Source organism: Argiope bruennichi, chromosome 4 (assembly GCF_947563725.1).
Source record: "Argiope bruennichi chromosome 4, qqArgBrue1.1, whole genome shotgun sequence".
NCBI lineage: Eukaryota > Metazoa > Arthropoda > Arachnida > Araneae > Araneidae > Argiope > Argiope bruennichi.
Genome location: NC_079154.1, coordinates 996592 through 1021703, shown reverse-complemented (window position 1 = coordinate 1021703; position 25112 = coordinate 996592). Strand labels below are relative to the sequence as shown.

The 25112-nt window shown below is 32.8% G+C and overlaps 1 protein-coding gene across 4 annotated transcripts in view; it reads left to right on the top strand.

The window, feature by feature from the left end:
• Nucleotides 1-25112, top strand: part of LOC129965717 (1-phosphatidylinositol 4,5-bisphosphate phosphodiesterase eta-2-like) — a 162501-nt gene that overhangs the window by 83508 nt on the left and 53881 nt on the right. For all 4 annotated transcript variants that reach the window (XM_056079840.1, XM_056079839.1, XM_056079837.1 and 1 more), the window contains 8 exons: nt 6152-6240; nt 6356-6543; nt 15111-15240; nt 16080-16195; nt 19216-19285; nt 19365-19452; nt 20044-20161; nt 23326-23411. In XM_056079840.1, coding sequence (XP_055935815.1) covers nt 6152-6240; nt 6356-6543; nt 15111-15240; nt 16080-16195; nt 19216-19285; nt 19365-19452; nt 20044-20161; nt 23326-23411 — 885 coding nt within the window. The remainder of the gene's footprint in view (nt 1-6151; nt 6241-6355; nt 6544-15110; nt 15241-16079; nt 16196-19215; nt 19286-19364; nt 19453-20043; nt 20162-23325; nt 23412-25112) is intronic.

The following is a 25112-nucleotide window of genomic DNA, read 5'->3' as shown; positions in this document are numbered from 1 at the left end:
ATATTCTAACTGTCGTGACAACTTTCTCATTCCTATTGTAAACTACTCAGTTGTTAAACAGAATCCTTCTTCCGTAGCTTTGATAAATGGAAAAAAAAAATTACGCGATTCATTAATTGATGAAACAATGAAAACGGTTTGAATTTTTGTTTACTAATGAAATTTATTAAAGAAAATTATGTAAAAATAGTTTTTAAAAAATTGCCAAAACTAGGAAATTTTTTTAAGACAATTAAATTGGTATCATAAAAATATAAGTCTTCAAATGTTAAAGGGATATAAGAATTAATGTTGAGCAATAATATTTCCGAGTGTCCTTGAGAAAAAAACAAAATTTTGCTTCAATTAAATTTCTAGCTCTAGTTAAAATTTCAAAATAATCACTTGACGCGCATATTTCCAAAATATAAGTATTTGGTAACTCTGGCTATAATGGTCAAAGCATAGATACAATCAAGCATCTCATTGCGGATTGAGATAAGTCATTCGCATATCAAGCAAACAAAAATATTAGGAAAAAAACGAGGAAACATGGGACGTCATATATAGGATCATGCCTGTTTCTTTTTGTCTATATCCAGAGCTTGTTTGTTGATAGATTCATTTTATTTTCCAAAGTAGAACTGCAACTGTAAAACGTATAGTTACTGGATTCGTCAAAGACAAAATGCAAAACACCGAGGTAAATGTCATGGGTTCAGATTGTGATATGAGAAGGAAGTTCTATCAAACTTTGCTTAACGAGAACTTTTCAAAATCAGCTGTTCGCGTAGCTAGCAAACCAAATGTAAAAATGTGATGTGCTTAAAGAGGGATATATCGCTGAATGAGTGGAGATACACGCTGGATTGGACTGTATCAATGTGTGTCGTCTTTCTTGAAGAGAACCGTTGCATCTATCTTTGAAAGGACCGCTAACTTCATAGGGATTTGAGCAAGTGCCTGAGAAGGAAACTTTAATCGATGAGATTGTGCTTCTGGCAGATATTTCAGGGCTAGAGGTGGATGGTAGCGATATTGATCAACCAGGAGGATGTAAAAGAAGATAATCAGCAGTGCCGAAAAACTTATAAAGCTGCATTCTATGTCAGCAAAAGGGACTCCGGCGTTCTTATTAATTACTGTGGTTTTTTAGTTAGGAAAGTGCACTCAGCTTATTGTAGCAGGGGTGAGAGGGAAATATTTCTGTAGCCCTGGTATATTCTGTTTTGTAGATGTGTTCATACATATGCCGGGATTATTTTGAGTTTTTTTAAAAATAGTCATGGATAGGAGACCGTGTTACATTCTGAGATCAGTGTAATGATTGGGATTTTAGTAATAACAACAAATAATAAGGTTCATTTTCTTCAGGCACTGTGGAATATAACTATAATATGCCATTAAGTGCTTGCTCTGAACCTGCAGCTATTTGATCTTTAGAAATAAAACACAACCGAAGATAAACTTTTCAGTGAAAATTTGTGAGACTGGAATTATTTAAACTAGAATTTCATTCGCTACAAATTATTATTGCTTAGATGCCTTTCTTTTAAAAAAATTTCGTATGGATTTGTATTTGTTACTTAATTTCCGTGCGTATAGTATTTGTTTTCGTGGGCATAGTTAAAATTTGAGTATTTTGCTTGTTTCATTCATTTCTAGTAATGTTATATACTTTATATTAATAGATATTAAGTAGTAGTATATTATATACATCACTTGCAAAATTGAAGTCCTTATATCAAAATCTTGATTTTGAACTTTTTTTTTTTTTTTTTTTTTTTTTTTTGTAAAATTAGAGTAACTACGAAAAATGCTTGGGCCCATGGCCGGCCCTCCATATCCGAACGCCTGGTCCCGTGACAGCGCTTCGTTCACCGCGTGCTAATCCCGTTGAACCAAATGGTTGCCAAATCTCATATCATTTGGTATCTATTAAGCAAAAAGTAATGCTTTTCATTCAGCGCCACAGCTTCGCAAGAGTGACCGATCCAGGGCGGCATTTCTTGAAGGCTGTCCTAGATGTGTACAGTACTGCTGGACTATGACTATTGCCTGAAGGAAATTTTTTATCTTATTTTTGTTGCATCTACAATTCGAATGGATTAAAATGAGTTCGGAACTCTTCAGCATTGAATCTCTGAGGGAATCTCCTTCCTTTCGGTGAATGCAATCCTTTCGACCGTCTGAACTGATGGCACGAAATCCTCATGAAGGTGCTTGATCAGAATTTCTTGCCATGGTCACAGCGAAAACGGTGCCATCGTTCATGGAGGCAACTTTCGAGAATGGGTGCATTTAATCGGAAAGTACGAACCTGTATTTTGTGAACAGCTTGCAAGATATACACTCGGCAACAGAATTTCACAATGTCATCAGAAATGCAAAACGAATTTATTGCAATTTTGAAAGGTAAAGTTCGTCTACGCATCATCAGATAAGTAAAAATTAAAACAAAGTCAAGTATTATTCGATTGTATTTGACAATATTTCTGGATTTTCCTGATAAAGACCGAACGAGCCAGACATTAAGATATGCAACGATTGAAAATCAGAAATACAAGTAATGGAATTATTTTATAGATATCTCAATGAAACAAAAAATAAAACTGTTGAAGGAATTTCAAGCATCTTTTTCAGCAGGTCTCGATATGAAGAACTGTCAAGTATTTGATAATGCTGCTGTTATGTCTGGAAAGTATTCCGAAAGAATTAAAAAAAAATCACAAAGTTGAATTTGTACTTTGCTCAAAATATTAAATCTGACTCCTTGCAGTATTTTAATTCTATCTATAATAAGAATAAATTTGTAGTGAATGCTGGGTAAATAATTCCTTTCTTGCAACAATTCCCAATCGCTATATCTTGAAGTGGAGGAGGTGGGGGATGCTGATATTTTCATAAGCAGAATTTCAATTCTCAGAAAAGAAAAGAGAATTGTGTCGTTATCGTTTCCAAGACAAGGTCAAACGATTCACATGCACCCACCTGTTCGTCTGATTGTTCCTTCGGAATTCAGAAGGAAAGGCACTCCTACACGTACTGCGAAATATCGACTTTGAACTCGAACTATTATAACAGAATGCCGATAGCTTATCAAACAATTTCTGTCGGCGTACGCGCTTCCTTAGGACTGAATGGAAAACTGACATGATTTACCTCTTTTTAGGGTTTTTTTTTTCTTTTTCGCAAATGCGCAATCTATAACCTTTTTTTTGTTTTGTTTTTTTAGAAAATCCATTAAAGCGATTGATTTATTTAAGTTTTAATTCTTCTATTATTTGATAATTTCTCTGTTGTGGATTTTGCATTTCAATCCTGAAAAATTAAATTTTTTTCCTGGCCATGAAATAACTTTTAACTAAAAACACAATGCAATTTCCTTGCAAGAATAATCTTTACAACATTAATACATTTTCAAAAATAATGGATAACTTGAAAATAATTATTTTCTATAGAAGTTTGATGTATCGACTGATTCGCTTTTTGAACGATTTTCTGCAACTTGTGCAACAAAATGACCTGAAGCGAAAACCAATCCTTATTAATTTTGAAACTTATTTCAAAGTGTATTTTGTCTTTTTAAAGTTGCTATTTGGTTTAAAAGTTCTTTTTAAAAATTAATTTTGCTCGGAAAGAAATATTTTGTAGGAAAAGGGGGAAATCCGAATCACTCCCCTCTTGACGAATAAGTTGCTCATGTCATGTGAGCGATTCTCTGTGTATTTTACGAGTGGAAGAGTATACAAAGAGAAAGAATACATTTTGGCAATAATGAATAAAAATCTCATTTTTCACCTTGAAATTTGTAGTAGTGAAAAGAAATTTAAAAATAAACAATAATTTATAATGCTTAAAATTTAATGGCTTGTAAATAGCTTTGTAGTGACTCTCTCATCCAAAGGCAGAAGACGGGGGAGTATCACTGGTGCACTTTAAGAGGCCCTCATGGAAATGTTTATTTCATGGTAGTATGGCCAAAAAAAATGAAAAAAATGTTTGCTTTCCTCAATATAAGTTTTCCTTACTTAAAATTACATTGTACTACTTATATGCAAATACATACATATATATATATATATATATATATATATATATATATATATATATATATATATATATATATATATATATATATATATATATATATATATATATAAGGGTGTCTCATAAACCTTGACTGCGGCTTTTATTCCTTAAATATTGATCACAGACATACACTGTAAATTACAAAGTTACGTAAAAAAAAGGTGCAAAATGTTATGAAATCGATTAAAATTTTCAGGAGATTAAACTTTAAAAAATACAAAATTTAAATTTTTATATCAGCTCCGTACAAAAAAATTCCTAATGAATAAAATGTGCCCTATCCCCTAATAAGGTCATGTACAAAATTTCAGAATTCCTCGCAAAAAGTCTCAAAGATATGAAACTACATAAATGCTGACTTAAACCACTTTTCGATGCCTGGATATGAGTTCGCAAAGAGGAAAATTCATGTCGGATGTTCTTGTTTTAGGGATCGTACACAAATGAACAAAGAAAGTAATAAATAAATAATAAATTTGCTATTTATTAGTTCAAAAGTATTAAAAATTTGTAGAAATAATAGCTTAAAGGAAAAATTACATAACTTAAAGGAAAGATTACGTAAGTTTTTTTACAGGTTCATTGCCTGTGCTATTTTTGTTATATTCTGTAATTCATGATATAAAATTTTAAAGTATTTTTTAGGAAGCATAGATTTTAAATTTTGTATTTAAAACTAAAGATATAAAGCATATTTTATATCCTTATGATGCATTTCAGCATCACGTCATCTGCGCTGAAGCTGTAAATTTTTGATAGACCCTTCACCAACTTTGTTTTAACATATCTTTGAGAGTTTTAATAAATAAGGAATAAAAGCCGCGGTCAAGGTTTTTGAGACACCCTGTATATATATATATATATATATATATATATATATATATATATATATATATATATATATATATATATATATATATCGATTCCGATAGGCGTAATTTATGTGCAAGAATAAGTGCAGAGAAATACGTCATTTTACAGCGAGACAAAAGAGCAAAAAAGAGACCAAAATCTTTTCCTCCGTGATTTTATACCACGAGATTCTAATAGGGATATCTTTGGCACGTGTAGATTTAGGTAAGGAAATGATTATAGGTATCTTTTAAAAGAATTTGTTTAGATTGACAGTTTTTTTTCCCTACACTCGGAGCGTGAGGACCTGCTTATTAAAGCAGTTTTGCAAAGCTCTTGTAGGATTAATTAAATAAAAAAGGTGGCATTGGATTAGGAAATAAGAGACCATTTTAGAATGAAGTTAATTTGGGTTAAATTAAGATAAAAATTAGGAAATTAATTGTTTAAATTAGATTTAAAAACATCACACACAGCACACACATACTCAAAACATGGGAAATTAAAGATACAGATATTTCAGGGCTGAATTTCCATGAAATAAAATTCTTCAATATTCATTTAAAGTAATCGGAAGTATTGAAGTAATTTTACAGTCTCAAAGAAGATATATATATTTTCAAATCAGTAAAAAATGTTTTCATTTAATAAAAATGAGCTTAGTACAAGCTTAGTAAAAGAGTGCAATATCGGAGGAAAGTACAAACGTTACTATTTAAGTCCTCCCCCACCAGGTATACTATCATGCAAAAGCATCTATTTACTGCAGAGCCTCGGAGTAATCAAATATAAAGACACAATCAAAAATGTACGAATCAATTTCTTCTCCGCGTCTTTCAGCTGAGAAAAGAAGTGTTAGATCCAGAAACGCGTGATCACCCCTTCCCATCAGCGGGAAAAACAATGAGAAAACCTCTCCACTCGCCCAACCCCGTCGAGAAGGCAATTTTTATGAGGCTCGAACGTACTCTATGTGAAGAAATGTGTGGCCCTGGCAAAAACGCCCTCTGGCGTGAACGCCAACCCTCTGACTGTGTCACTTGTTGCCTCATTAGCTTTTCTGTCTTGCAGTTGTTATTTCTTCTCAGGTAACCATCCAATGTGGGATCAAACTGACCATAACAGTTATTAAACTGGACTTTATCTAGAACCGCTCTGAATCATTGTACCTAGATTTATGAACCCTTTCATGGTTTTGTCTGATATTTTTTTTAACCTGCCTTTCCAGTGGATTTATTTGACTTGGAGGAGGTCCGAAAAGGCTGGAATTCTGACGTATTTAATAAATTGCAGGCCAAATTCCGAAGAAAACTACAGGTATTTGCAAAAATCTCTCTGCATTCATTTTATATGTTTATAGAATCTTAAATTATTTATTTAAAAAAAATTTAAACCGCAGTGATGAGATGTTGTTAAGAAATTGTTCTTTCAGAAAACCCTCCATCCTCAGTTGCTGTCAAAACTCCACGAGGAGAACTGCTTCTCGCTCATCATCGGGCCTGCGCACTACGTCGTCGATCTGATCGCGCCCAATATCCATGCTCGGGACGCATGGGTGAGGGGACTGCGGCAGCTCATGGCCTGCTGCAAGCACATGCAGGTGCAGCACGACGAAGAGAGGTGAGAGCGGAAAAGCTTAGTAAGGACTTTCGTTGTTCCTTTTGTTCGTTCATATAAACTTATTTCTCTTAAACAATGTATTTAGTAAGGCGGGATAAGGGAGTATCGATTTAAAAAGCGTCGCATATCGATTCAAAATTTAAGTATTTATCTTGGTTACTGTTTTCCAATATCTTGCTGACTTTATCCTTTAAGACGTTGCATAGCTTTTTTGGAAATATCTAAACACAGGTCCCTTTTCTCATCGGAGTGAGTGACCACCTCCTCTGTGAAACTCAGATGCCGTAGATAAAAGTAATTTTTTGGGGGGGGGGGTGGGGGATTTATAAAATAAGCAATTATATTAATAAAATCTGTAAAGAAATAACGTTGCATTGCTCTCTAATAATGTTTATAATGATATGCGAATGAAGTTATTTTATATTTTAATTTAATTAAAAAGCTTTTTCGATCACAAAAATGAAGCTTTATCCGACGATATCCACGGGGCATGACGGAGCTAGTCTATGAACAAAGATTAACTGATTCATTGTTTTCTTCACTTGCACATTAGTAATGTGCTCATCGCTTACACTTCCAATGCTGAATCCATAGTCTCCCCCAGTCCCCAGGAGATTGTGAGTACAAAAATCACTGAAAAAGCTTTTCGCCAACTCAGTTTCCTCAAATAGCGTTAATACGTCCGTCGATTCTAGATATCAGCTGCCTCTACCCTACTTACACGTTCGAACCATTTCCGTTAATTTAATTTTCAAAAAAAAAAAAAAAGTAGAGCTTAAGAAGAGTCGCCAAGCGTATTGGAACTACATCCATGTGTTAATGGGTGGTTATTTCTTGTTGTTGGTTACTTTTTTAAACATGAGTGTCAATATATTAAAAATATTAAGGAAAAGCAATAAACCATACCAAACCATTGATCCGATTTCCCTCATTTTTATCTCATATTAACAATTATAACCTTTAGTTATGTCACCAGTAACCGGCTACCTCCTTATTCTTCATTTTCGAAATAAACAGAAAAAATATCACTTCAAGGAGAAAAAAGGGGATCGAATTCCCCATCAACAATCATGGAGAAAAATTTTGTTTCATAAGAAAGCTCACCACTTCTAGGTACATCATTAAAGTCGTCTAACTTTATGCAAGTGGTGAAGAATTTGATATTTTGGTCCATCTATTTTTCAATGTACCCTCTTACTAGTGAGGGAATAGTCAGTTGATAACTGATCATTCCCAAAATGATAGTGCACGGAGCACTTCGATGTAATTACTGGCTTTCTTTATATAGCACCAAGGACTTGGATGATGAGATCATGATCGACTTCTAGTGTTTTACAATTCGGCATCATTAAAGTGGAATCAAATATTTCTTTCCTCATGTGAAAAGATGAAAGCTGCTTTCATCGAAATAGAACCTAAATCGTCAAAACGACCCCTTTTCAAACGGGAAAAAACAACCAGTCTTCGCACAAGAGGCTCATCACTCATAACAATTGTCTACGAATGGTGTTTATAGAAGATCTTTGATGGGTCCTATTTTGTAAAACAAAATGCTCTATACATTATTGACCGATAAATGGTATTATATCTGAACTCTTTCGCCTTTGTCAGTACTTCTATAGCTGTAGTCGCAACAAGAAGGTCTCTTTCTCTCTGTAAGATGATGACTGGATGCTGAATTCTTGGAGTGGCTTACAAGAACCTGTTGAATTTCTTTCTATATCACCAGGTTTGACTTCTGTTAACTTTTATTTAAGAGGGTACTCACGCTCTTCTATGATAACACGTATTCAGTAAACCAACGGATTTTTGCTGACGAATGGAAGACACCCATCTTGATTTTATAAGTGATAAATTTAATCTTTTGTATTGCTCAAATATTATTAAAAGAATGCAACTTTGTACAGGTACTCAGGGTGTTGATGTTGAACACATTTTTTACGTATTTCAAGTAATGTTTCACTTGATCATTTTTCAAAATTTAATGAAAGTTAAGCACCTTAAGCATCACGCTATCATTACACGTCATCATTCTTTTCAATACCTTTCTCGATATTATATTATTCCTGAAAAATGCTGCGAAAGACACCAGTCTGAGGTGTAGAGAATCTGTCTGTCTTTGAATTTCATAACACATTTTACTGACTGGAGAATTGGCTTTATAGATGAGGAAATGTAAATCAGTTTAGTCACTGACAATTTTCCGTTGCTATGGTTTTTTACTTTCAAGAAGTCGGAGCATTTTGACCCATTTAGGAATCTTATTTGATGATGCAATTGGAATGAGGTTCCTAATTGCAATAGTTAAGGAAAAAAATGCCTTGTGTCACTTTTTGGGTACATCTTATATTGAAATAAAATGTACAGTCGTCGACAACAACAAAAGAGAACTTCTGTAACTTTTTAAAATTTTTTTTATCGCATCTTCACAAAATGGGTGTCGATGACAATGGCTAGAAACGACACTTTTTCTGCAATCAACAAACGCCGAAAGAATGAACTATTATTTTAAAATGGTTTCATTATGGCAACTTTTTTTTTTTTTGCCTGAATCGATTTATTGTCAGGAAACTAACCTCTCAAGGAATTTTTATGGAATTCTGATCATAATACCGAGAGTTATAGGATTTTGGAAAATGACCGTTCCAGCAATAAATGAGTCTTATTAACATTCGGAGATATCTCAGAAATTATTATATATTTCTCAAAAACGTTTTCCGCTCACTAAACGAAAATGATTGTATTTCAGAGATTCACGAAATAATACAAATTTAATTTTTTTTTTTCAAATTTTTAAACAAGAAGGTGAGGAAAAAGTGAAATGTAACATAATAACATTTTTGCATGGAAGCAAAACCGATATGCTAAAATGTCAGAATTTAAAAAATTGCGAACATAACCGAAATAGTTTTGGAAATATTAAAAAAATAATAAAAATGCAAAATTACTACTATCCATTTGCACCACGCACTTTTTAAAGGATATTAAATTTCTTATTTATAATTCAACTCTTTGTGAAACACGAGCTTCAACGCCTATTATAATATCGCAATTGGCTAAGTATTAAATTTATTTTCAGATCCGAGAATTTTAATTTAATATAAATTCTGCTTTCTTTAGAAAAAGAATGTTCTTTTTCCACTCAAATTATATAACATTTGATTACCGGACGAATTGACGGAATGTGCAACCCATTTCTTATTCTTTACCCGCATTTATCTTTTGCAAATAAGTAAAATAGAAATCTACGATAATCCGCATCATTTCTTACAAGTTCAGGAATTCTAAAATAAGGAAATGAGTTGGCACCTATAATTCATATATTCAGTGGCTTAATGATGAATACTCATTCGCAAATTTCTTTGATTAGATTTGATATTTTAAGAATATCTTTTAAATGAGTCCCTCAGAGTTATAAATTATTCTCCTCTTAGCAGCCTAATTGGCGTAAAAACACATTTTTGAGATCTAGTTTGAAAATTCGTAATGCGCCAGATTCGATTCGTTCGTAATTGTTTGTCTTAATCTCATCGCCATTGCGTAGCAGAAAGAATGCCCATCCGTCTTTCTTACAGTAGTGAAACTTCATTCATAGTTCCATTATATCGTTTGCATAATACCATTTTCTCCTTTTGTTGCAGTAAGTGATTTTCGCATACCTCTACACTCAATGCATAGATAGCAAACCAGCCAATAAAGGATTTAGTGTTATCATGCAGTCTTTAAAAAAATGGTAGTCCATTCACGATTTTGAACTCCACAATTTCTGCATATGCTACCAAAATATGCTTCTATCAAGCTCCTTCGTTTAGAGACGAAAGGCCAATGTACTTTTTAACTCTTATAACTTCGAATTTAAAATTCGACAAAGAGCAGCTAAGGTTTCATAACTACAGACTGGATTTCATGCTCCCAGCATGGTGTGGTTATGAGTAATCACGTTTCAATACAGACAGACTGAGAAGTGCCATCTTCAAGAGAACTGCAAAATTTTATAAAAGTTTGATGAATCAGGCTTTACAGATTTCGTCCATATGCCTTTTTCTCACTTATTATGTTCAAATACATTTTAAGTGGTAAAATAAACATACTTCTGTTGGACAGTTTCATCCAAAACTTCAGTTAAAGGAATGATTTTAGTTTAAAAAACACGTGGCAAATTTTAACTTTCTATTTCGTTCTATTTTCGCGCCAGCGTGGTCGCAGACAGATGGATATAATTTCGAACATGCTTTCTTTTTCGGTTTCAAAATAGCCTGACATGTGACAATTCGCTGACATTTAGAGGTCAATCTATTTGAACGCTTTAGCTTGCATAATTCATATATGGACAAGTAAAAAAAAAAAAAATTATTCCGAATATTCTTTCATTGCCCTAAATATTACCCCTCATGCAGATCTGTAACTAGATAAATAGGATTTCATACAACTAACTAATTTTTTCTTCCATAATAAAAAACATTATTATCAGTGCGTTATAAAATAAATCTTTAAATATTTCATCTTTGCTTAGAACATTGTCATTGAAATGATGATTGATTGAGCTCTTTGTAAAAACCAAATGCGCAATATTTTTATTTAAAATAAAATAACCGAGTGAAAATGAATTCATCTCCTATCCGATCAAGAATCGTTACCGTTTGAAAATAAAATTTCCTCCTTTTAATAAACACCACTCATTTCATTGGTTTTAAAATATCTTTACGGTATTCGCATCGCACCAATAAGCATTTCTTTTAAATGGTTTAAACAACATAATTTATAAGCCATAAAAATAAAGACGGCAGTTAATTTTTAGGGCCAAATAAAGTAAAAGACCTGAATGATGAATCGATATTAAAAGTAATGGAAATGTTCCAATATTTTAACAAAGTCAGTGAGATATTTATAATTTAAAAAAACCACTTTCATTATTCCGTTTTGACTCTCGGAGGCAGGATAGAGTCGGTGTAGTCAATGAAATCGCCTCATTGCAGCAAACAATTCAATATGAGTATTCTGTGAATGTTCTCTAAAATCGAAAGTAGCTCAAAAGCCATGTCTCTGCATCTATAACTGCTGCCATTCGCAATTTCATTTACCGATATATCAAATAAAGATAATAATCTGGTAAAATATCATAATAAGGGTTCATCTGAATCGTTTTGTTTATTCTTCCGAAATTCTTGTGATTTAAAAAGAGAGAAAAAAAGGTTTTGTTGTTGCTGCTGTTAACAAGTTCAGATTTATTTCATACTGGCCGCCTTTGCTAGTTTGCCATGAATAATGCTCTCTAAAATTTTCAATTAAAAATTTATGTGCCTTCGTCTCTTAATAGCTTCCTCAGCAAAATATTTTTTAGTTTCAAATTACAATGGTCACATAACTCATATTTTTATAGAAGCATTACGATATTTTCTTCAGTGTATATCTCTCTCATTTGCTATCAAATATCGTAAGATTTTAATTTGAATTTGAAATGAATAAGATAAAACTTTAATGAATAACTTTTTTGCTGAAACGAAACAATTTTTTTTAAAAAAATATGACTATAGAAAATTGAATCTCTTAGCATGGTAATCTTATGTGTACCACAGAATACTTTTCAATAATTTATGTAATATTTCACAGAATTATTCAATAAAAATTTCTCAGATTCATCTTAAAATTTAGTTTTGACTTTCAAAAAAATTTAAATGCTGTAAATAATATTTTATTTTATTTCAATCAATACATCTACTTTAGAAAACAATTTTAAAGTCTAAATTTTATGTAGTCCTTTGATAGTCCTATACAAATATTCAGTCAAAATATTTTCAATCTTCTGCGATCAAGCTTGACCCATTTATAAAGCTTTGAATATCGTTATTTCAGAAAATCAATAAGTACATTACCAGAGACAAACAATCTCGGGGAAAGTCCAAGCTCTAAATGAAGTGTTTTTTCCAGACGGTAGTTGGAGATTTTTATAGAATAGTGACATTCAAATTTTCATAACCCAATACGTTTTCATTGCAAAAGAGCAATTGTTTTTTTTCTTTAAAATATTAGTGTCTCAGGAATATTTTATTAAATACTAGCCGCCTTTGGTCAATATGGATGTTCGCTAAAATTTTCAATTGATATATTATGTAACTTATTCTCATAATAGGTTTTTCAGCAAAATGTTTTTAAGCTTCAAATTTTGATAGTCATATTATTCACTCATATTATTTTATAGCCTTAAACCGTTCTGTCCATTGTATTACGCGTCTTTCTCTCATTTTCTTAATGACCGTAAAATTCAATTTTAAATGAAAGTGAAAATAATGAAACTGCAATTAATATAAAGACGTATTTTAGTGAATGCCTTTTTAAAAAAGTATGAGAACTGAAAGCAGAGTCGTTCGGCATTGAAGTCTTATATTCACAGCAGAACAATTTTCGTCATTTATAAAATCTCAAAGAATGATTCAACAAAAATTTAACGGATTCAAGGGAAAATTCAGTTTTAAGTTTTATTTTTAAAAAGATATAAACGCTGTCAATAATAATATTTTATTTTCGGTTTATAAATATATTTCAAAAAATTGTTAAGTTTAAATTTTAAACAGTCCTTTGATTCTAAAGAATCATATTCTTCAAAATATTCTCGACTCACCAACTTTTAAATAAATAAATAAGCGTTTCTATTTTTTGCTTCAAATATGACAGATTTATTAAGCTTTGAATATTACAATAATAGAACAATCCACATTTTCATAAACTAGGCCAACCACTCTTGAGAAATCATGGGAGATGATGGGCTTCTTTGAGACGGTCGATGAAGTGATCTATAATCCCCCGTCTTTATAAAATAATGATGTTGAAATTTTCATAAGTCGGTCAGCTTTAGCAATTAATTTAGTTGTGCAACTTTTTTTTATTTAAAAAATTATCGTCTTGAGAACATTTTGTTAAATAGGATTCACAGGGCAGAGGACCTATGTAAAAATTTAAAATTCGCATTTCATCAGAACATTTATTGATTGAAGTTCCAAAAAATTTTATTTACTTCATTTAGAACATTTTGTTAGTAGATATATGTGTATTATTAAAGGTTTACAATGTAGCCGATCAGCCCTGCTTAGAGAGGATGTATTAAGCCACACTCGTTTTAAATAAAACTGATTTATTGAATTAATAATGTAGATATATTGTTAAAGATCATAACACTAACAAGAAGCACTTTTCTCACATTTACTTTTTTAGAAAATATCATATTTCATATTTATTTCATTTCATATAGACACGTGCTGAAATTGACACTTTTTCCAGTAACAGATGACTTTTGTTTTAATTTGAGCTTTTGCTAATATAGAAACACGTGGATTAAAGCTTTTTTTTCTATTCACTCAAAACGTGCTCGTGCAGGTTAAATTTTATTTTTATTTTGTACGAAATAAATTGTTGAAAAATATGGTTAAAATATTTCTTTAAAAAATTCTATGGAGATTGAAACTTAATTTATAAGTTAAAAGATCGGTATCATGAAAAAGATAATTTTTGGAACTTTAACTTGATGTAAAAATTATGTTTGTGCTATAATATTTTCGAATGTTATCGAGAGAAAACACCGAAATTTCGCCCAGTTTTTAATTAATTAAGATTCCAATTAAAAATTAAAAAATTGCTCCGATGTGTACACAGACATGCACCAACACACACACACACACACACACATTCACCTTTATTATAACTATAAATACGGATATACAGGGTATAAAAGAGGATTGGGTCGTTTTGAGCGGTGTTTTCAACGAACAAAATCAAATATATTTCAAGAACTATTGCGAGTTTTGGCACGAAATTCGATACAAAAGCACGAAGCCTGCTGTATTGAATAATTGAAAAAAAAAAAAACCCTCGATTTCCGCAAATGAAAATTTTCGAGATAGTAGTTAATTAACAATGATAATCAATTTGACTTGTTGATTGGTGTAAACCTACACCCTCGAGCATTATCACGAGCACCAAGTTTGTGAAAATGCGACAATAAAGCAAGAAAGTTTCAGAGATGTTCCTTTTATTGCCGATTTACATTGAGATTGCAAAATCAGGGAATTATAAACATTGATTTACACCTCGGATTTCGAGCACCACAAGAACTAGAAGTTTGACAAGCCTTTTGCGAATGGAGGAAATGAATTTTCTTGTAGAAGGAAATCATCAGAGCAGCTTACTGATGATTTATGTGCCATGAAAGGCTATGAATGAATGCAGTTTTTGACTTCCTGTGAAGTATTTCGCACCTAAAGGTGATAAATGCATATGAACATGCGAATAAAAAATCACTTCATAGCATTTTAAAATCTGATGCACTATTACTGATCATAACAAAAGCGATTTCTTTTAACCTCTTTTAAAGTTATTGCCAGAATTTCTTAGAGTATATGGAAACTATAAATCGTCTTTTTTTAATTTCAGCCGGAAACTTTTTATTTAAAAGCGGCGCACGTTTGGAATATCTTTCGATACCTCCCCTCCCCCATCTGTTAAATTGATTCCTCAGCAAATGCACACTGCCATTTCTTTCACTGAGCGGGAACTCACATTGTTGATTGTTGCAGGTGGTTGAAGGAGCTGGTGAGGAAGGCGGACGTGAACGGCAACGGCAGCCTGAACTTCGAGGAATGTCTCGGCCTGCTCAACCAGCTCAACATCGGCATGAGGAGGAAGGAGGCACGAAAGCTGTTTAATGTGAGTGCAGGAATACTTCCAACTCAGACTCAATCTTTGTTTTGAACTAAAACCATTCGCAAAGAAATCGAATCGAGCTGAGCTCACATGACTTTTGAAATATTTTCTTTAGCTTTATTTTCCTCTCTTTTGTTGCATTGAGTAGTAATTGAACAAATCAAGGCCAGAACAAATGAAAGATGGCTTGCTCTTCAGTAGGTCATATCTATTTTATCCTTACTCATTGTATCCGGTCACTTTGCTTATCATAATTTTTACCAGTACTTTTGGAAATTTTATAAACCCAATATGCGACTAAACATTAAGAAACAGCTTCCATCAAGAGTTGAATTTGTCTCTTCATATTCGACCAAGCCTCCTTTATTATCAACAGTTTCTCACATTAAAACTGTGTGTTCTTAGTCACAGCTTATGGAGAGGGGGGATCTTTAGTATTTAGTAAATGGAATAAGTTGACACAAAATTGCAGGATGAAATGAATCTGGCTGAAAAATATTACTTTTAAAAGTTTACTTTGCAACATCGTATATCTGATTTTGTAAAACGAACTTAATGCTTCACTTCCTGCTTTTCTAAATATCATCTTCCAATTTTACAAGCAGAACGCTTCTATAGCAACTTCGTCAACACTAAACTAGAAATAATGTAAATTATATCTAAAACTGAAGTAGTGTTTAATTGTTTATATGAATACGAGAAATTATTCACTTGTATTACTGTTTCATTATGAAGAAGCGCCACCTTTCTTATGCATATTCTTGAATCTGTAATATCTTCTTTACTAACCGTCATATCGCTTGTTGCGTTTGGTGCAGCTCATTTATTCGGTTCTGTTGCAGGCCGCTAACTTCAGAAAAGTGAAGATCGAAGGAGAAGATGCCTTGGAGCCGGACGAGTTCGTCCAGTTTTACCGCAGCTTGGTGCACAGGCCGGAGCTCGAAGAACTCATGAAGAAGTAACTACTCATTTCCTGTCTTGCTGCATTTTTGAAAATTTATTCCTGATCAACTCAAACAGTATTCTAAACACGTTCATATATCACGAAAAAAATGAGTCATAGTTTTTGTGACATGTGGTTCCATTTTAAATTTAGCGTCATGATGATAAAATGTATTCCATATCAAGAATTTGCAGGGCATTTGAAGGCGCAACGACGTGTTCAAAGCGAATAATCTTCTTGTCAAGCTAAATGTTTTAAACTGTACAAACTTCTCGCACTTTTTTACTTTGTGTTTAGAAAACTTTGCGTTTCATTTTCACAATTCGAAGATGCACTTAAGAGATTTATAATAGTTTTCTACTGCAGTATGTCCGTCCTAATCGAGTAAGAGGAATTTTAGATGCATTCCAGGACTGGATCTTATTTCGGTTTGCATTTTACTCTTTTTTACATTGTTCACAGATTCATTCTGTTCGTATGCCAAAATCACCCGAATGAAAGTCACAATGAAATGGAGTGTATAGAAATGATTTTCCGCTTGTTGCTGCCTTTTAAATGTTTTCATAGTCAGCCTGTGAGCTAAAAAGGAAACGGCTGTGAGTCGATTGCTTTCTTTGGCGCGTTAATCAATCTTAAAACAATATCTCACACTTCACCGATATTAGAATTGATAAAAGAAAATAAGTTTTTTCTTTTTAAAACAAGAGTTGGGATTATTTGTGAAACGAATTTAAGTAATTAATTAATAATTAATTACATTATAAATGAAGCGTCTTAGATCACATTCAGTTAAGCGAATTAATATTTCAACAAATTAACTACTCAGGTTATAATTTTTCGAATTTGGTTGAGTTTTGTGACTAGCATCTTTTATAAATTCTAAAAATGTATATAAATTCCGATTTGTGTCCGATTTACGCTGTGAGGGAAAACGTCGTCATTTTTAAGAGTGGTTGACTAAAATCATCATCGAGAGATGCGAAATGAAACGCCAACCGCCGAGTTGTTTTTACAACCGTTCACCGATCTAAAGCCCTCTGTTGAGAATCCCATTCATGTAGGAAACCCAGTCATTATTTCGTTCCAAACTCATTTCGTTTCATTTTTCTTCCGAATTCTTTTTGGTTCACTGACAGTTCAACTTTGCACTCAATCGATTTCAGTCTGCAGGTGAACTGAATGAAGAGGAAGCTGAACGGATTTCAGTTTGGACAAATTGCGCTCAGTATTTATTTCGATTTGCGCATTTTTTTTCCAACTTCTTTTTTGCTGATATCAGGTACTTTTTTTATGATTTTTCAAAGCATTATTACAATTTTGTTGAATGAAAACGCTTCATGCTCGCAAACTTTTTTTTTTCAAATAATCGTCATGACGAAATATGTTTTCATGATACTGGTCCAGTTTTTTTTTTTTTTTTTTTTTTTAATGAATAACATCTAGGTCTGGAAATGCCAGTTGTGCGAGCGTACTCATGTAGGAAAGGAAACAATGGATCAGCACATTTGAGAAATTCGACCTCGATCCGTGTGTTGCACTTCGTTTTTCGTCCTCATTGCAGATCAGATGCTGAAGAAGCATCTAAACACGGCTTTAAGCGCTCTCAGTTTGTGGGAAAGAAACCGAGAATGTCCACACATCATATAGAATGTCAGTTATTTTTCAAGTTTCGCATTGCTTTCATTGTTGTCCTCCCTTCCTGTTAAATGCTTTTTTTTTCTTCTATCCAATCATTTTTAATCGATGTCAGAAAATTAATTCAGTGTCTTTTTTTTTTAAGAATCTTTTAATTGAAACTTTCACGTTTACGCTCACCTACTTCCTTAAACAAGTCGTTTTCTTTCACATTTAAAAATTTCATACAAATTTATTCTGAACAGAGGAATAAACAAGACTTTGCCGGTAGTTTCATTTTTTGTATACACTTTTTTACGATATTTTATAACTGAAATGGTGTTTAAAAGAGAAATGACGGACTCGAACTTCGTATCTCCTCTGCACTGCTGGAGCAGGAAGAGACCGGCTCAATCAATGATGCTCGCCACCCATTGAATTTGGGATGGAATTATTTCCGTCCGCAGAGGCCGCTGCTCTTCTTCGTACGGCTCCAAACGCAAAGATTATCCCTCGCATTTCTGCTTCAAAGCAGGATGCCAATCTAAATGAAAGCGGAAAGTCAATCGCTCTCTTTATATATATATATATATATATATATGTAGTGATATTTTAAAATCTAATTTAAACTTAATTAATTTCTTCATTTTTTTAGCTCAATTTAGCCCATATTAACGTCATTCTAAAATATTCTCTTATTTCTTGGTCCATTCCTCTTTTTCTATCTAATTAATTCAACAGAAGTTTTGTAAAATTGCTGAATCGGCTAAAGACCGATATGTTCCCACACTCTGAGTGAAGGGATAAAATACTGCTAATATAAACAAATTTCACTAAAAAAACCCCTGTGTTTTCCTTACTTGTGATTGAAATGTGATGGAAATTCCTATTAAAATCTCACAGTATGTATTCACAAGGAAAAAATTTTCATGAGCTTTCCCTCATTTTCGCTCTGTGTTGTGTGCGTGCTCGTTCGTCGCTTCTGCTTGTACATAATGCGTGTCTTCCCGGGATGAAATAAAACGACGTCAAAACATCGAAAGTCTCTTCATTGTCTTCGAAACTGCCTTCTGATTCAAAAAATTATATGTTTACATTATCTCTCTCTCTCTCTCTCTCTATATATATATATATATATATATATATATATACATATATATATATATATATATATATATATATATATATATATATATATATATATATATATATATATATATATATATATATATATATATATATATATATATATATATATATATATATATATATATATATATATATATATATTTGTGTGTATGTGTACGTCCAAACATGACAGACTATTATGCAGTGCTTAAAATGATTCGGTAAAGTTGTTATTTGCAATGAAAGTTACGTGACAAAATCGCGCGACTCATTTCTTCCCGAATATCTTTCAGATACTCCGTCAGTAAATCTGTACTATGGGGTTCCGAGGAGCTGCGGAATTTCCTGCAAAAAGAACAAAACGTAAGAAACTTCCTCGATGTTTCTTAATGTGCAAATCGATCAATAAATAAACAAGACTTTTTTCTTTTTATTTAATTAGATGATTCTGAGTATGGAGGAATGCGAAGCATTAATAGAGGAATATGAACCAGAAGATAATAAAATTTCTGGCTATTTGTCGTTAGAGGGTAAGTTGATTATTTTGAGAGATAAACTTGTTTAAAATCCTGTTTTGAAACGAAGAAAAGGTTGGAAATTTTTAAACATTTAATCTGAATACGAAAAAGCCTTACAGCTAAAATATAGGCTTGAATATAAAATAGGACTTACATGATATTCTAAAAAATAAATAAAGCGCAATTAGAATTCTAATTGACTGTAATAGGTTCTTTCAAATTACATTAATTTATTTAAACACATTTATGCAAAAAAAAAATAGCTTTAATAATCTATTTTGCATCATAAAAGACTTTTTTTAGGCTACTGGTTTTTATAATGACAAGTAATTACTACGTACATCCATTAAAATTTAATTTCAGTTTAATGATTTGAAATCACTTCCTTAACGGTGAGTTCTCTCTAATGCGTTCCTTTTCCGACCTTCAAATAAGCAATTAGTTCAAGAAATTCGATTGAGTATTATGATGCAAGTTGTTTTTTCAATGACGTGAAATCAACAGAAAAATCATTTTCCAGAAGTAGGCGGTAATGATTCGAAGTGTAGTTTTGTCAGCGGTTCCTCTTCTCCTGCTCACGGCTCTTTGTTTCTCTGCCCGCAGGCTTTCAGCAATTCCTGCTCTCCCCTGACCAGGACATCTTCAACAAGAAGCACCGCATCATCTACCAGGACATGACGCAGCCGCTCGCTCACTACTACATCGCATCCTCTCACAACACGTGAGTAAGACGAGATAAGAAAGAAGACGCCCTGAAACCGCATCCGTGACCCGAGGTGGTCCCATTCTCCGACAGAACGCTAAAGATCGAATCTTGGTGCAGTGACAGCGCAGAGTAGTTGGAAAAATGTGATGGATCGAAAATAGATCCAGGATTTATCCTTTTTTAAGGAAATGGCTCATATTTTTTAAATACTTAAAAAACTAAGCTGATTCATTTAAAAATTTACTTTCTGAAAAAAACTTTTAGAATGTGCATGGAAAAGGATCGGATAATACGGATAAATCAAAAAGAAGAAAAATAAAGCGATAAAATGATATTGTTCATTTTTTTTCTTTGATTCTTCTTCCTTTTATGTGTTTTCTTGCTTTTTTAATCATTACTTTATAGAAGATCATCCCTCTCCGTCTGCCACCATCGCCCGATTTTCCCTTGGCGATTCATCCGAACCGAAGCTAGCAAAAATCTACTTTTAATGCTTCATAATCATATCATTTTGAGGCGGAGATGAGCGTATTGGGTCTGCAACCTCTTCAGTTTTCGAAGAGCCAGTGTGTCAGTCCTCACAACTCTTCGAATTCTTTTTCTTTTTTTTTATTGATCGCAAGATGGATGTCGGATGTCTTTTGGATTTCAGTTTTGACCTCGAAATTTATCTTGTTACTTTCCTGCAATCTCTTTGTTCTAACATTCACTTTTCTTTCTCTTTTTCAAATAATTGAATGAAAATGAAGGAGCACAAAACGAAACTCGAGAAATGATTTAAATTTGATTCTTGATATAACTTCTACATATGCAATCTTAAAACAAATTATTTTCATAAATACTCTATTCAGTACTAAACACTAAAAGAAGAGATTTTTTTATAACTTTTTTTAGATTTCTATAGTTTGTACATTTTGTACTTGTATTGAATGAAATAGGATAGGATATTAGAATAAAGAATTTTTAGATGCAGTTCACGCTTCCTTAAAAACGAGATAGTTGTTAGGAGCTAGACTTCATAACTGAACACTTTTCCAGTTTGAGATTTCTTACTTTTTTTATGGAATGAAAAAGAATGTTAACCGAATCCCAACATTCTAGCAAAGCAGAAGATATTTATAAATCCAGTCACAAAAGATCCTGATCGAAAGAGTTCTGCAGGCAATGAAAACAAAACGCTGAAAAATCGTATTACTTTTGCTGGTGAATTAACTTTTCATGAATAAGTTTCTAAAGATTGTGAACTGTGATTGTGAATGAGGGTTTCGCTATTATTAAATCACCTTTGCGTAAATGCCGTAAATATTCTCTGTTTTTCTGCGTCATTAACGTTATTTCTAAATTCGTGTAGTTTTCATTTGTCATTTCTTCAGAAAGAAATAAGCAAATCTGTTTTTGTTTTTTCCTTGTAATCCCTAATAAAGGTGATGTTCCACCTCTCTATAGCCATAAGGTTACAAGTATGGGAATATGAGACGGTGTTCCATCTACTTCGAATTTCTTTCATCCAGCTTAAAGCGTTTCTCACTGATCGTGCTCACAGACGAATGAACAGACAAACAGTAATAACTCAAGAGGTCTCAAGACTCAAAGAGGTCTGAAACATGGATATTCGTCCAAATCTCGGGGCCGCGGTGGCCTGGTGCTATGGGCTCGGCTTCCCAGCCGGAGGGTTATAGGTTCGACACCCGATTCCACCGAAGAACCGTCGTGTAAGCGAGTAAATCTGCCGCGGCTAAATGCTCTCCCGCTTCTACGGTGCGGAAGCTTGGAGAGGGGGCACCAGCTCTCCAGCTTGCCTTCTCATCATCCAATTAAGTCATCAAAATTTTGAATTCAAAATTTTTTTTGACGATTACAATATTTTCTCTTTGTATATTTCATTTAAAAAAAAAGAAAAGAAAAGAAAAAGACTTGCTTGAAGAATGTGTTGTGATGAAAGGTAGTGCAAATACGATAGCTATCTGTGAATTCAATATTTTTATTGTTTCTTGAAGTTGGAAGGAATTTATTTCATTATAAGTTCGAATCCTGAAACAACGACGAAAGAAACTGTGACAGAATTTAGGACTGCTTTTATAGAAAATACCAGTCATGTGCTTGAAAATAAATTCATTGCTGAGATTACAGCCGTTTCATGAATTGGTTCGAAATAAATTTTTATAATCAAAAAGTAAAATTTATGTATTAAATTATTTAACTGATGCACAGTGTTTTTTAGTAAATAATTAATAATAAACTCATTAATCTCATAAAATGAAATAAAAGCCTTTAAATTTCATAAAAATTTTAACCCCAGTTTCTTAGCATTTTTTGAAAAAATTAAGCATTTGAATCTAACTTCAAAATATTATTTTTGAAATTTTTAAAAATAATTTAAACTCAATTATTGTTCAATATAAAGAGTAAAATTTCTCATTAGTGTCGTATTGTCATTTTTTAATGATTGCTCAACATATTTTAGCAGATTTTATTCATTGAAAAAAAAATGAATGCTATTTCTCCACTAGCAAAGCCTTTCAATTCCTGTAAAAACTTACCACAGTTAATATCTTCAATAGAGCTTTAAAGTAAAAATAATGCATAATTAAATTTTATATTAAAAATTATTGATGTTAAACCGATAAAAAATTTATTCTTTATTCAGATATCATATCCTGGTATTAAATTGCCATATTTCTATTTGTAAAACTTCTAATTTTAGAAATTTCTAAAATTTTTGAAATAAATCGACACGTTTCTCTGTTAAAAATTTCTAATATGGCAGGCCATTAGAATTTTTAAAAAAAATGAACTTTGAACTTTCATTAGTAACTCCTACATAAAGCATTTTTTAGTAATTATATTTTCTTTATATGAACCTTTTTTTTTTAATACAACTACGGAAAAAATATTGACGTTATCAATTTCTATTATTTAGTGCGATAAGCAATTGATACCTAAAGATAATCTATATTACGATAATTACGAAAACATTTTATAAAACCAAATTGCAGGGATATATTATCTTTGGATATCCATTGAGTGCTGGTCTAAATAACAGAACTTGATATGCAGTCTTTTTAATCTGACGGGTACAACTGAGCCATTGCTCCGGCATTGTCTCCATAAGATTTATACTGTTCGCTCGTTCCATTTGGTGTTCTATGCATAATGCGAACTGTTCTGTGCATTTTCAGGTACCTGATCAGCGGGCAGCTGATTGGCGACAGCAGCATCGAAGGCTACATCCAAGCTTTGGGACGTGGCTGCAGGTGTCTGGAATGTGAGTGTCAAATCATTTATAGAATTAAAGTAGTTACTTTTATTGCCATTTCTTCCATTTTGAATGAGAATACCTCTTATACACTCTCTCTTTCATCAGGACGGCGGTTTACTGTTTCTAATTTGAATGATGAGTCTGCCATCTACTATTAGATTAACCGGAAATATTTAAATATCTATAAAACATTTTTACTTTTTCATGTAGGAAGGATGCAAAGAAAAAGTAATGTCGAAAATTCTGATTCGAAATATTGACGAATCTCTCTGTATCGTATCTCCCTGAATCCCCAAAATACATTTTTCGCATGATGTCCATCTGTCTTTGAGCACGATCCATCCAAAAGGCTCTGAGCTAGAGGGATAACATTTCACGTAAGCCCTTTACATCACATTTTGAACGAAATCTCCTCAAAGGAAATCTGTCCGTCACGATGGCCAAATATAAATTAACACGATAATAACAAAAGGGGGAAAAAAGCATAGAAACGAAAGCTTGTTCGCAGATTTACAGTCTAAAATGTAGTTATGAGTCAAATGGGGAACCGTCAAGGGGTTGACCCTTTGTAGGTCCGCCCTTTCATGAGCGTATGAATGCGCTATCTCAAAAGAGCAATTAAATGTATGAAATTTGGTATGCGATATGCGATTACAATTGTAATTCTGTGTCCTATTTTGGTTTCGTCGGTTGGGTTAAAAGCGTCCAAAGCGCATTTTCGCTTTTCCAGTATTTGTGTTTTAATCACATTCCAAAGATCAACTCCCGAAGATGCGCGCTTTTAGACTCCTTCGTATCTCGTCATCTTTTGTGGCGAGCGGTCAATAGTACGCACCTACATTCATAAGAGAGTATGCAGAAAAGTTTCGAAGAGACCCTTTTTCTTGGTTTTTAAGAAAAGAGGGATGACATTTTCGATTTGTTAGTTAAAAATTATTTTGCCTGCCTGGAAAAAGACACACGCCCCTTAAGTACCGAATTATTAATTCAAGATGAATAAGACACCATGCAGAGATTCCTGCCATCCATTTACATTGGCGTGAATGTGAACTAAAAACTAACGCCTGTTTTGGGAAAAACTGAATAATATTTCGTCATTTGACATCTTTGTTTGGTTGCGATAAACCGAAATGATGCTGAACTCTTGTCATCCGCCCTCAATGCAGTCAAAATGTGAACGTCTCCTCCAGAAAGTCAATTTGATTCATTACAGCGAGGCACTGTAAGCCGATGATCCGATTTTGTGCATCTGAGTGTCCACATTAAATTCCAGCAGATGATTTACTCATAATTCAAGGATTTTAATAACAAACTTGAAGTCATTTCTCTCTTTAAATAAATATTTCTTGTGTCGCATATAAATATAATTTTTAAATGTGCCCGCCTGTGAGAGAAAGCCACATGTTTTCTTTTTCTGTTACACAGACTCCACTTTCGTCTGTTGAATCTAGGCTGGGGTTAAAAGGAGGTCCTCGAGTCAGTTACATGATTTCATTGTTTTATTTTCGATCAATCGAACTGAGTTTTCACTTGTGTGCCGTCAAGCCTATGACTGGCTTAAAAAAATGCAACTTTAGGAAATAGCTGAAATTCTTTTTCCTTAGCCCTAAAGATTATATTTAATATTTGAGGAAGAAATGTTATCGAAAATGTGCCTTCCTTTTTTTTTCCTTCCTGTATAGAAGTATTTCCAAGAATTAAAAGTGC